Here is a 13,710-nt window from a genome sequence, read left to right as displayed (position 1 = left end):
CAAAGTCATACAGTTTCCCTTTCGTGAAGGGTGGAATGACTTTTCTTCTGAATAAGCAAATTCTTCTAGGGATGCCTTCATTGAAAACAGTTTGAATCCCTTAAATGAGGAGCCTACCTGTCTAGAATACAAGTTGAACTGTGGTTGGTGAGAAGGGGTATCTGCAAAGAATAAACTTTTCTCCCTCCCTCTCTGCGTAAAGGCATTGCCAAGACAAAAGTTGAACAGGACTTCAGACATCAATTCTATTTTATGTCCTTTGTGATTTCAGAATAGTTTAATAAACTACTGAAAACATAATCTCTCTGCTTACTTTGAAAGGAAAAGCTTTTCAAATAGTTATAAAGACACAGATTTGAGGACATCTGTACACATACAGAATAATATTCAACAATAACTTTATAGTGTTATTTGAATTTACCAAAATAGTATAACTCAGGTGTAATAGGAGATTTGCGTGTAATTATCTTATATACACTGTAATGATGATCATTTCCTTTATTAAGGGATGAGTGGAAATTAAAAAAAAAGAAGGAAACTTATCATTGGTCCTATTGATAATCCGTAAGGTAATAAAATTGAGGACCTAAGTCTTCTGGTCACAGTACTATTACTTTCACAAGGAGTTGAGTTAAGTGTGTTTGCAATCAGATTCCTCTGTTTCTGTAATGTACCTAGGTGAAGCAGGACAGAACAGTGTTTAAGCATGTGGGCCATAGACCTCTGGTTTCAAATCACACCCTGTCATTTATCAATTTTAGGAGCAAATTACCTATTTTCTCTATCAGTGTTCTCATCTGTAAACTGCAGAAAATAATAGCATTGACTTCACAGGAACACTATGAGGATGACAGGAGTTACTTCCCATCTGCATAGCACATAGAGCTTTGCCGGGGCACGGCAGCACCGGGTAAGCATCACTTATCTGCTAAGCAGTAAAATTTGTTAAAATACTACTTAAGTTGCAATTTACAGTTCTATTTCTTTTAGTGAGCTTTATAATATACTTCACCTTTAAGTTTTAAGCCCATCACAATGCCCTCACATAGAAGACACTTCAAAAATATCAGTTGAATGAATGAACGCCATCCCCAAAGGAAGGTGTATGTTTGAACTTCAAGCATCAGAGTTTCTATCTGAAACAAATGAAGTGCATTAACACTTTTGGTTCGTGACATTAATAATCAAGTAATGAGTATTATTAAATAGAACTAAATTATTATCCTTGATTCTCCCTTTTCTTCAATAATTTCTTGAGCATAATATCAGTATGTGCATAACGTTAAAAATTTGGAGTCATCTCAGACCCCCTTTTACACATGAGAAAAGTAAAATGCATGATCACACATACCATGGTCCTATCCTTACACATACCATGATCCAGAATTATCACTAAAATTGTTTAATTCAAATGCACTGTATAAAATTCATAATTTTCCCAGTGTTTCTAATAGTGAATCAAAATACTTATCTGAAACTATTAGCCATGCTTTCTTCACAAATTATTTAAAAATGAGTGAACCGTAATAATCATGAGCATTAAGTATTGCTTCCTTGATAAAAATAACTTTAAAAAATAAGCATAACAATAAAAAATAAGCAATAACAAAAATTACTACCTGACACAGGAAGACTCTCTTTTTTCCTTCCACTTTATTACACAATCCTTTCCTGAATTTAACAAAAAAAAATGAATAAATGGTCGCAATTTTTAATGCTCTTAAAACTGTCACAAAGGAGATTGTCATATTATTCCCTCAAGAGGCCCATACCAACATACAGATTATATCATAACACAATCATAGTTTACTTTTGCTCATGATTTATTCTTAGAATAATCCACTATTCCATCTTGCTAATTATCCTCATGTTAGCATTTTCACTAAGGGACTGGGAATTTTCTGATCTTATGAGTGAGATAGTAGTAAAAATCAGGGTCTTGTAAGATTTTTCAAACTTTTATAATGTGTGTGAAAATTATTCTTAACAGGAAAGATGTGCAAGTGAATCCATCTTGGTATGGACACTCCCAATACTTCTAGACGTCCTATGACGTCTCAGCTTCCTGCAGTATAGTTCTTTGTGAATGTTTATGTATCTGATTGTGCTATTAAAACCAAATCTTATCTTGGATCTAAGCAAATGTTTCTCTTCTAAAAACACACAGAGATGGAGCTAGACGCCAAATCATGTTCCATTTACAACAAACTAGAAATATGTGTTGTGTGCCTTTGTATAGAATAATCAATGTACCTTGTCATACATACTTATTTTAACTTTTTTCATAGAAGCATGGACAGGTCTCCAAAAATCAGTCATTGTATATGTTTATATAGGTTAAGTAATCTCTCAAAACAGAAAATTAAAAGGTAATATTTGCACCAACAAGCAGAAGGTCATTTAGTGTGCTTAAAATGCCATAAACTAGAGAAAGACTAGAAGGGGAAAAAATATGTGACTGAAAAGATATTACTAAATTCTGATGTTGCTCCAAAATCAGCAAATATGTATAACTGTAACTATTATCACAGCAGCCTTGTTTTCCTGTGTCTTTAATTTCACAAATGGCACTTAGTGCTGACAGACTGACACTCCCTGTCGACTACATAATAGAAATCATCAGGAGCATATGTGAGCAAGTTAGTTATTTCTTGGAGACAGCCATCAGCAGCTGGGTAGGTTGGATGTGGAAATTCAACTGGGTTTCTCTCAACTCTTCATAAATATGCATTTTACAATTACATGGCAGGGTAGTTTTAAAAAATAAAGGAAAATAAGAGAGAATGATTTCAGGTGGAGGGATTTTTTTTTATTACAAATGAATGTATTTAAAGAGTTTGGGGGCAAAAAAATCACAAATTACTGGGCAATTATTTGAGAGTTATTATTTGCATTTTTCTTCAAGAATTTCTTTTTCAACTCTATTTTTCAGGTAGTATGTGTTCACTCAATAGGAAAAAATCCTATGATCAAAGCTAAGGAATAAAATTGAAACAAAAAAATTACCTCTGAAGACAGATATATATATATTTAATTTATATATAATTATACATATAATATTTATATTTAATTTATATATAATTATATATTTTATATTTCTATTCTCTGTTGATTTTCAGGAGCAAAGTAGGCTAAAAATTCCTCCCTCCCTCTCACAGGTACGCTGGAATGTTGCTATTAGAGAAGCAGATTCTCGCAAGCTGTCCTGACCTTTAATCTGCTCCACTTGGCAGCAATGAGATGTAACACCTTTCTACTGTTCAAAGAGAAAAAAGCTGGCAAAATTGAATTGTGTCTTGTTTTTGTTTCCTCAAGAAGCTAATAATCAATACAAACTTTATTGGAGATCATCTGAGTTTGTTTCTACTTAATGAACAGTATAAATGGGCAACATTTATGAAGAAATTTAGATTTTTAGGACAGTTTGCAACATTTATATAAAAGAATATCTAAAGTTTACATGAAATAAAAAAATCTACTTTTAGCCATACCACTATTTTTATTTTCAGCTATTACTTCAAGTGTATGGTCCTTAGCTCCCCAACTAGAGGATATACTTGAACCCAAAGCCCAATCTAATATTCTGCATATTATTGTCAAATCTTATGCATAATTTATACCTAATAATAATGATGATGATAATATAAATAAAATACTTATTTTCTGTTGAAGCTTTTCCATGAGGCAGGTCCAGCACTGAGCTTTTTCTAAGAACCTGTGTATTATATATTAGTATCTTTATGTGATAGATGAGAAACCCAGAGCGAAAGAGAATAATCAGTTGTGAGGTCCACAGTGAATGGGTATACCTTTGTTAAATCCAATTCAGAGTCTCTGTTCAAAGCTGTTATAACAACATTTCCTAAATTCCTGTGATCATATAGCTCTTTTCATGAAAAAATATGTGAAAGTATGCATGATCTCCCCTCCACGCAAAAAAAAATTTAAAAGGAATGAAATGTTGGTTGATTATTGTGAAACATACACAAGTGTTTGAAGACTTTTATTTGTTTGCAAACAATAGTGGGAAAGGATTCTCATCCTTGGTTCTGAAATTTAGCACCTAAAACATCTCTAAAAGTACAATTGGCCTGACCAAATTAGACTCAGATAAATTATTTTATATATCTTTATCTATCTGTATGTGTATATTTCTTTTTCTTTGCTTGCAAAGAGCTGCTGTTTCTTTCATTTAAACCACAAACTGCTCCAAGTCAACCAGCCAACCAGAGAAGATTCTGTTTCACGTTTAGCTTGATAAAATGAGATGCTACATTCATAATACTTACAAAATTCCAATAAATTATGATTTACAAACATACAATTTGCCTAAGTTGAAGGAAATTTTGTCTCTTAAATTTATTTTACAACTTGCTATGATTTTCCCATGGCAAGAGATTTTCCCAGTGAACTATATATAAAAGCTTTTGCCTACAAAGAAATTTCATAGGTGGAATGGCCATCTCCTGTTTGTGATACTCTTTTAACTCATGCACTGAAAAAGCTCCAACGTTCACATAAATTCCCTCTTGTATTTTATAGCAAAATCATTTTTTAAAAGATAATAAAATAAGCCCTATAAGAAATGATCAATACCTAATTTATTTTAACTTTATGCATACAGTGAATTAGACATATTTAATTACTTTATTTCATTTATAAATTTTTATGAAGGATGAATATGTGAAAACATTATAAGATGTAACAAACCAGCAACCATCAAATAGAAGGTCATTTATAATTGTTGCAGAAAGAAAGTCACGCCTTAATGCTCTGCACTGATGTGTCTCAAGAACCAAAAACAGTATCAGGCATAAAATAAATAAAAAGTATTTACTGAGCAAATTAGAGCCATGAATGATTTCTCTTTCTCCTTCTTGGCATTCTTGATTTGGCATTCTATTTCTAAAGAAAAAGTATTGCATAATAGTAAGGACAATTTAAATTTACTTAGTGATTTTCCCACACACAGTTTTTAATATATTTCGAAAGAAATAATGTCCTTAACAATGACGTATTTATCGTATGAGTTTAGGAACACTGTCAGAGAACATGAACATTTCAGGAAGTTAATTTTAGGAAATGCTTCATTCCATTATTTTGTCTCTAGATATAATGAAACACCTCAAAAATTCTTGAAAGTATTTTGAAGATCACTGAGTCTCCAAATACTGTCAAAGAGGGGGAGCAGGAAATACTTACATTTCCAGCTGCTTCCTTACCAACCCTGAAAAAAAAACCCCACTCATCACATCTACCTCTTCAATTCTCAATCCTGAAGCTCTGGGATCAAGACTTTGTAAAGCTCCATGAATGGTTTTCATGAGATGAATGCTTATTCGAAGCTTGCAGGTGGCAGGTATGTGGGAATAACCATAGGCAGGACCATGAACAATATAAGACACATTTGCAAAATACCCTCTTCTTTCTGAAAATAGCAAAGTCTCAGACATCCATACTGCTCATCATTTCTCACAACTTTCTGTACCAGTGTGCAAAACGTATTGCTGAGTTTCAGTAGGTTTGACAATGAATACATTAATCCTAATTTTTCTACTTGCAACACTGCTCATGGGGTTGCGGGGAGGCCTTTCCTTATGTCAGGTTATTTCTCTGAGTAAACAGAAACTCCTACCAAAAGTCACTATATAGATATGTGCATAGTTTAGTGTGTACATGGATTAGTGTCTTGGTCTTACTATCTGATTTTTAAAAGGAAATTATTATATACAATTATAAAGAGATGAGGCACTGAAATTTCACTCAGATTAAGAGGTATAATTTCCAAAACAAACAACCCAATCCAAAAATGGGCAGAAGACCTAAACAAGCAACTCTCCAATGAAGACATACAAATGGCCAATAGGCACATGAAAAAATGCTCAATATCACTAATTATCAGAGAAATGCAAATCAGAATTACAATGAGGTATCACCTCACACCAGTCAGAATGGCCATCATTCAAAGGTCCACAAATGACAAATGCTGGAGAGGGTGTAGAGAAAAGGAAACCCTCTTACACTGTTGGTGGGAATGCAGTTTGGTGCAGCCATTATGGAAAACAGTGGAGATTCCTCAAAAAACTAAAAATAGACTTACCATATCTCCCAGTAATTCCACTCCTGGGCATATATCTGGAGGGAACTCAAACACGAAAAGATATACACACCCCACTGTTCACAGAAACACTATATACAATAGCCAAGACATGGAAGCAACCTAAATGTCCATTGACAGATGACTGGATAAAGAAGTTGTGGTTATATTTATACAACGGAATACTACTCAGCCATAAAAAAGAATAAAATAATGCCATTTGCAGCAACATGGATGGACCTAGAAATCATCATTCTAAGTGAAGTAAGCCAGAAAGAGAAAGAAAAATACCATTTGATATCACTCATATGTGGAATCTCAAAAAAAAGAAAGAAAGAAAACGACACCATGAACTCATCTACAAAACAGAAACAGACTTACAGACATAGTAAGCAATCTTATGGCTACCGGGGAAAGGGAGTGGGAAAGGATAAATTTGGGAGCTTGAGATTTGCAAATGTTAGCCACTATATACAAAAATAGATTTAAAAAATGTTTCTTCTGTATAGTGCAGGGAACTATATTCAATATCTTATAATAACCTTTAATAAAAAAGAATATGAAAATGAATATATGTATGTATATGCATGGCTGGGACATTGTGCTGTACACCAGAAATTGACACATTATAACTGACTGTACTTCAATAAAAATAAAACAATGTAAAGTGTGGGAAAATAAAATGTTGCCTGACAAACAAACAAAAAAAAAGAGATATAATTTCCTTCCTTCCTTCCCTCCTCCCTTTTTATAAACTTTGTAAATCTGTGCTGCCCAGGTCTCCGCATGTGCTGCAGACACAAAGACATGTGAGACTAGTTCTGTTCCTGAGTTTCACAATTAAATAATCAAATATGGAAGAAAGATAAAAGTAGCTAAAATGTTAGGAAGAAGAAAATGGTCCAGGAAAGGCCTGGACTCTAAAGAAAGGCAGATAATGATGCAGAGTGTAAGCTGGGGAAAGGAGACAGGTTTTTAAATAGGTAAGTAGGGATAGAAAGTTAAGACTTTTCAAGCAAAACAAGAATAAGAAAGAATATAAAAATCACTGGGAGACTTCAGTATATCTTCAGTGAAGCATTTGTAAGATAATCATAAAAATATAACACTAAAGCAATAAAGTTATGTATAAATGATAACATTGACCTACTTAAAATGTGTGATAAAACTGTTCAGAAAGCTGTGAAAGCTCATTGAAATTCACCTTTACAAGATATGTCTATTAAAATGATATTGGCATTTCCTGCTGTGTATGTTATTCAGCTTCTTGGAAGTTGAAACTTTACATCTCAATCAAGGTTCACCTTCAAATCAGTAGAAATTTCTAGGGAACAGTCAGGACTTGGGGGGAGGGGGGCTTTTAAGCCATTATCTGATGCAAATGACTGCCTGCCTTCCACTCTTCTATGTGGATTGTCCTCCAACTCTGATGTGCTTATTAACCAAATATTATGTATTAATTTGGGAGCAGAATGCCTTTGGCTCATTACTATCTTCAGTCATGCTCATGAAAAAGGGAATTTATTAGAAAATAAAAAATCTGAGACAAGATAAGGAAATCCTAGACCCAATTTTTGTTGCTCGAAGTTGCCATGATTCACAACCCAACATGTATAACATTTCAGGGCTTTAGATTCTTTCTTCCACACAAAAAAATATTAGACACAATATTAAACTGCCTTTTCAAATACATATGGAGCATGCATCAAAATTATTTCTGAAGCTAAGGCCCTTTATAAGGTAAAATCTCTAGATCCTTATTTAATTAAAAGGCAAGTAACACTAGATACATATTCAATAGAAAACTATTTTTAAATGCATTATAGAATAAGCAATTTTTAATCTCTTTGGATAACAGCCAAAATAGAGAACTCCACTGTTAAATATTCTTTTTAATGATAAGCATGAAATTATAAAAAGGGAAGAAATTACTCAATATGGATATTCTTATGTTGTGTCACTGGAAATTATATAAAATATTAAAATATGGCAAAAATTCTAAAACTTATAAATATGCTTTTTAAAAAATAGCCTCAAACAATACACAAAGTTAACTCTATTATAATACTATGAATAGGATTCTGGCAATTATAATTCAGTTTGGGTTCTTATTATTATTCCTATTAAGTAACTTTAGACACATACTGGTGCCAAGGGTGAGAATTAGTTCAGATAGCAGAGAATCTTTGCTGCACAATGTTCTTAGAGGAATAGACAAGGAGCATGGTTCCACTGGGTAAATCAAATTACTTCTCTTACCAAAAATATCCAATGGTTCCCCATCTTCTATGTAACATAAAATAGCACATTTCATTATGCTGTCTTTCAAGAATCACCATGATTATTGCACCATTAATTTTTTGTTTGTTTTTGCAAAACAAAGCTTATTTCTTGCTCCCATTACATGCCCATCACAGGTTGGCATGGAGCTCAGCTCTTCATAGTCACTCAGGGCCTTGGGTGGAGTGAAAGAAAAAAACTGACAACCCAGAATCCCATATACAGAGAAAATATCCTTTAGCAACTTCTATAATCACTAGGGCAGAGAAATGGGATGGGTGGCTTTCTCCAAATTATTCCCAGTCTTCCCAGTGAGAGCCAAGTGGGGTTCCTGGAAGAAAGGCCTGGAAAAGCATGAGGCTCCCCTCAACCATGACTGTGGCCCCAAGAAGCAGCACTCACTCATCCTAGCACACACTCAGTCTACAGCAATTCATCAGAATTTCTAATTTAATGTTCCTTACAGGCATATATGGTCTCTGGAGGATTCTGCCTCAGGTAAGCAAATGATTCAGTCTGTGTCCTCCTGCAGGCACCTGCCTCTCCAGGTTTGGGTCTAGAAGTTGGCTCTGAGAACTCAGTTCTTTGATGGGTCCAAGAAAGTCATTGATAACTTGGCTTTACAAGCTTTCTCTTGTTTGAAGGGCAGGACTGATGACTCCTAAGCTTCCTTAGATGTCCAAACTAAAACCGGAAATCCTCTTGGCCTGCTAGTGTATTTTTAAATCACAAAACTATACTTCTGTCATAAAAATAGTTAGATATTCAAAGTCCTCCTTCTTTGCCAGGCCCTTAAAGTCCCCCTACCTAGAGGTAAAGATGATTATCAATATGGTGTAAATCCTTTCAGACCGGTCTGGGACCTCATACTATTGGAGATTTCCAAGGTTCAGTCTTCAGACCTCTTTCTTGTCAATCAACCCTCACTCCCTTGATGATCTCATCCAGTCCCACAGCTTTAATATATTTATTTATGCTGACAACTCTCAAATTTATACCTTCAGTCTAGACTTTATTACCAAATTCAGACTCATATATCCTACTGCCAACTCGAATCTTTAGTTTGAAATCAAATAGAAATCAAAGACTAAGTTTTCCCATCCAAATCTTCCCCACCTGCAGAATCACCATTTCAGTTGAAACTCCATCTTCCACCTACTCAGGCTAAATGCGTTGAAATTATACATGACACTTCCCTTTCCTGTACACTCTACATTCAGTCTGTCAGGAAATTATGCTGATGACTCTACCTTTAAAAGAGATCTAGAATCTGACCACTTCTTTCAATTTCCACTGCTAATATCCAAATCTGAGTTACCATCATTTCTTGCCTGGACTGGCATAACAGCCTCTTAAAAGGTCTCTTTGCTTCTATCCATGTTTCCCCACTCCTTCTCCAACTTGGATGTTTCTCAACACACCAATCAAACTGATTCATTTAAAATATAAGCTAGATCAAGTTACTCTTCTGCTCAAACTTCTGCAGTGACTATTTCACTCCATGTAAAAGCTAAATCCTAACTGTAACTTGCAAGGCCCTATCCAATATGGTGGCCACCAACCACCTGTAGCTACTGAGACTTAAAATGTGGCCAGTCCTAATTGAGATGCGCTAGAAGTGTGAAATATGCACCACAGTGCAGTCTTAGTACACGAAATTTAAAATATCCCATTAATATTTTATATTGAGTACATGTTAAAATGATAGTATTTTAGATCTATCACCTTAAATAAATACACTATTAATATTAACTGCGCATTCCTTTTTCTGCTTTTTCAAAGTGGCTACCGAAAATTTACAATTTACATATATGATCTGCATTATATTTGTTTTGGATAGTCCTGTTCAATATAACCAGAACCCCAGTTAACTACCCAGCCCCCTCTCATATAATGTACTCTTCCCCTCACTTCCTCTACACCAGCCGTACCAGCTTTCTTGTTGTTCTTTGAAAACTGGGCATGTTCCCACTTTAAAGCCTATGTTTTAGATGCTGTTCCCTCTACCCAGAGTATACTTTCTTTTTGGTGTTTTCAGCTTTTCAGATCTTTGCTCATTTCTCACCTTCTACATGAAACTTACTGTGACTATCCCATTTAAGACTGTCTCTACCTCCCCTATCTGCGCACCCCAATCTCATTTATCTATTCTTTCTTTTTTGCATGTACTTATCACCTAACATATTACATTATTTACTTATTTATGATGCTTATTTTTAGTGTCTGTCTCCCCTCCAAAATGCAAGCTTCACAAGGGCAGGGATCTTTGTCTGCTTGGCTCACTACCGTATTCCATGTACCTGAACAGTGGCCAGCCCACAGTTAGGGTTTCATAAGTGTTACTTGACTTGATTACACCTAATTTTATAATACAATCATATTATACATATTAGTCACTAAATCACTTATTTTTTCAATGCACAGCAAATCACAACCATCTCTCAGCGTCAATCAAAACAGATGAGACTGTCTTTTAAACTACTCCATGGTATGACAGATTACAATTTAACAATTCTCTTTTTGAACGTCATTTATGTCATTGTCATTTTTTCATTTTTACAAATAATATAGTCTAAGTAATTCTGTGGAACGCATTCCTGTATGTGGAAAGGCTGAGTCAAAACCATGTACATTTTAAATCTTAAGGTGCTGCAAAATAGCTTGCTTAGAAACCTGTACCCATCTCTGCTCCTACGTATCGTCAACTAATCTCCTACTCAAAATCACCTAGATTAGAATTGCTACTCATTCTTCCACCCACATATACACCTAATATGCCATTTTAATTTCCTTCAAGCTGCTGCTTAAAGCATTACCACTTTTCACCATCTCCCCACAACCCCACCCCCGGATCCACACACTATCAAGACCCCACCCAGTTCCCTCTTCATTCATCTCTATCACATCCCTCATTCAAGGTTAGGAAAATTCCTTCCTGTTTTGAGAAAACTGGTAATTCTTTTCTTCATCAATACAGACTAATGTTATAGGCACACAAACTCCAGAGTCAGATTACCTGGGCTCAAATTCCTGCTCTATGGTTAAACTTAGTGACCTTGTGCTTGTTAATCTCTCTATACCCCATTTTCCTCATTAAGAAAAAAAATATGCAACAATATATTCCACTGAATCTGTGATTATTTACTTAATTACCACATATGAAGTATTTGGGGTTGTCTGTTTTCTATATGTGTATCCTAAATGCACTCATTTTGATTACAACACACTTGACACCTATTATCAATTTCATTCACAGATTTTTTTTTAAACTGCTCAGATAACTGCAAATTCCTCAAGGATAGGGATTATGCCTTATAATTAAATGCCTGACAGCACCTAACACTGTTCATTGTACAGAGAAGGCAATTAAAGCATATCTGTTGATCGACTGACTGTTTTACCTAGTCTTTTTGAGTCTTGCCATAAGGACATGTTTAGGAAATTACCTTAAGGATATTTTTAGGTGGGAAGAACTGACATCTTTTCCCACCCCGTCAAGTCCCTGAATAACCAACAAGGCCTTTTCCTATGGAAATCTAGAAATTCTGAGGGTTTACCAGCAAAAAAGCAACACAATGGAAAATGCTTCTTTGCTGGGATACCTCTCCCATTCTCTCTGCACTGTAATTAGTCGAGCAGTCCTTTCTCAATGCCCACAACTCCATAGCAACTTGCCTTAGCTCCTCACTGTCGGGATGATCCCACTCCTATTGAAACTGGTAGGGAGTCTGTGTGCTCCCTCGGTCAATGGGCTTTCTGACCAACACTAATTTTTTTTTAAATTGCAGCTCCATTTCAGATATTCACTGAGATCTGGGGCTAACCCATGCTGCTTTGAAAAAAGACATTCTGACAACTGAACTAATGCATTTAGCCACACACCTCATTAAAGCCAATGAAAAATGTGCTACAAAAATCTCCATTCATGGTCCCACATTCACCCCTCACTATGTGCATGTCATTCCTATCTATACTGAGTCAATGGAGAGGAGGAAAGACCTTTAAATATTTCTCTTTTAGTCATCAGCTCAGATTAGTTTTATAAAAAGCCTTCTCTATGACTTTGGACTAAATATGAAGCCATATACTGCAGTTAACATCATCTGGGTCAAGTTCATTCACAGTAATGTCACCATTTCTCCTTGGCAGCACCGCCACCAAAGTAGATTTTCAAGGGTTTCCCCCTTGAAATTGTAACAGTTTAAAGAAGACTAGTCTGTGGTATAATCTATTCTATATACTCTGGGCAACCCTACATAAGTTTGAAGAGCTCCCTTTAATATGGTAAACATGTTTCTGGAGTATTAACTTAGGTAGCAATCATGTCTGGGACATGCTAGCTTACTAAGCAAACTATATAATGTGTCCTATTTGCACAGGTACTATCTGAGACACACAAAAACATCATGCAGGCCTGGAAATCACGATGCTTTTAATTTCACTGGGAAGAAAGGATACGCATGCTAGAAAAGATAATCCTATGGAAAACTGTCTCAACTAATTGCCAAAGAAGTCAAAAAAAAACACGTGCTGTGAGAGTCCAGAAGAAGGAGAGGCCAACTGGACTAAGTTGTTTGGGCAAAGCATCAGAAAGAAAGCGAAGTTCATCTTTCTGGGCTTTGAGAACTGGTGGGGGAAAAATTTAAGAAGACAAAGGACACAACCAGGTAGTAGCAGTGGCTCTATATAAAACAGATAGTGGGGGAAAAATAAAACAATGGCATTCATTTTTTGATTGGATGTGAAGACAAAGCCAAAAATTTTAGAAGTGGATAAGTAGGAAACTGATTGCCTAGTTGACCCAAATAAGGAAGAGGTGGGGGTGGGGGTGGGGAGGCACTCTGGAGGGTCAGAAAAGTTTGGTGTGAAACATGATGAACCATAAAAGGGAGTGACCTTTCCATTTTCCTGATGTTCTGTTTTTCAATTTATTTGAAATTAAGAATACATTTTGGTACTAACAAAAGGCAATTTCTATTCTCCTTCTTTCCCAGAGCAACTCTGTACCCAAAGGGACAGTCAGGAATGCCTGGTGCTATCTTAGGTTGTCACAATTGGAGGAAGCAATGCTACCAGCATCAAGTGTACAGAGGCCAGAGATGCAGTTTAACGTTCTACAATGCAAAGAACAATCCCGCACAACAAAGAATTATCTGGCCCAATGTGTCAACAGCGCCAAGGCTGAGAAATCCTGCACTCATCCAGCTACCAGTGTCTCTTGCTTGTACCACTGCTAATGACTCCTCGTGGGATGCTCTCCTTGTACCACTCCAATCTGCTCTCCATTAAACACCCGAGTAATCTTTTTAAATGTAAATTTGACCATGTCTCTC

General features: G+C 35.4%; 1 protein-coding gene across 1 annotated transcript in view; it reads right to left on the bottom strand.

Moving 5' to 3' along the window:
- IL1RAPL1 (interleukin 1 receptor accessory protein like 1) overlaps positions 1 to 1,247 on the bottom strand; it is a 922,977-nt gene extending 921,730 nt beyond the window's left edge. The window contains exon 1 of the mRNA XM_032475399.1: positions 1,013 to 1,247. Coding sequence (XP_032331290.1) covers positions 1,013 to 1,178 — 166 coding nt within the window. The 5' untranslated portion in view covers positions 1,179 to 1,247. The remainder of the gene's footprint in view (positions 1 to 1,012) is intronic.
- Between the last annotated feature and the right edge of the window lie 12,463 nt (positions 1,248 to 13,710).

Source organism: Camelus ferus, chromosome X (genome assembly GCF_009834535.1).
Source record: "Camelus ferus isolate YT-003-E chromosome X, BCGSAC_Cfer_1.0, whole genome shotgun sequence".
Classification (NCBI taxonomy): Eukaryota; Metazoa; Chordata; class Mammalia; order Artiodactyla; family Camelidae; genus Camelus; species Camelus ferus.
This window is presented reverse-complemented; position numbering and strand designations above follow the sequence as displayed.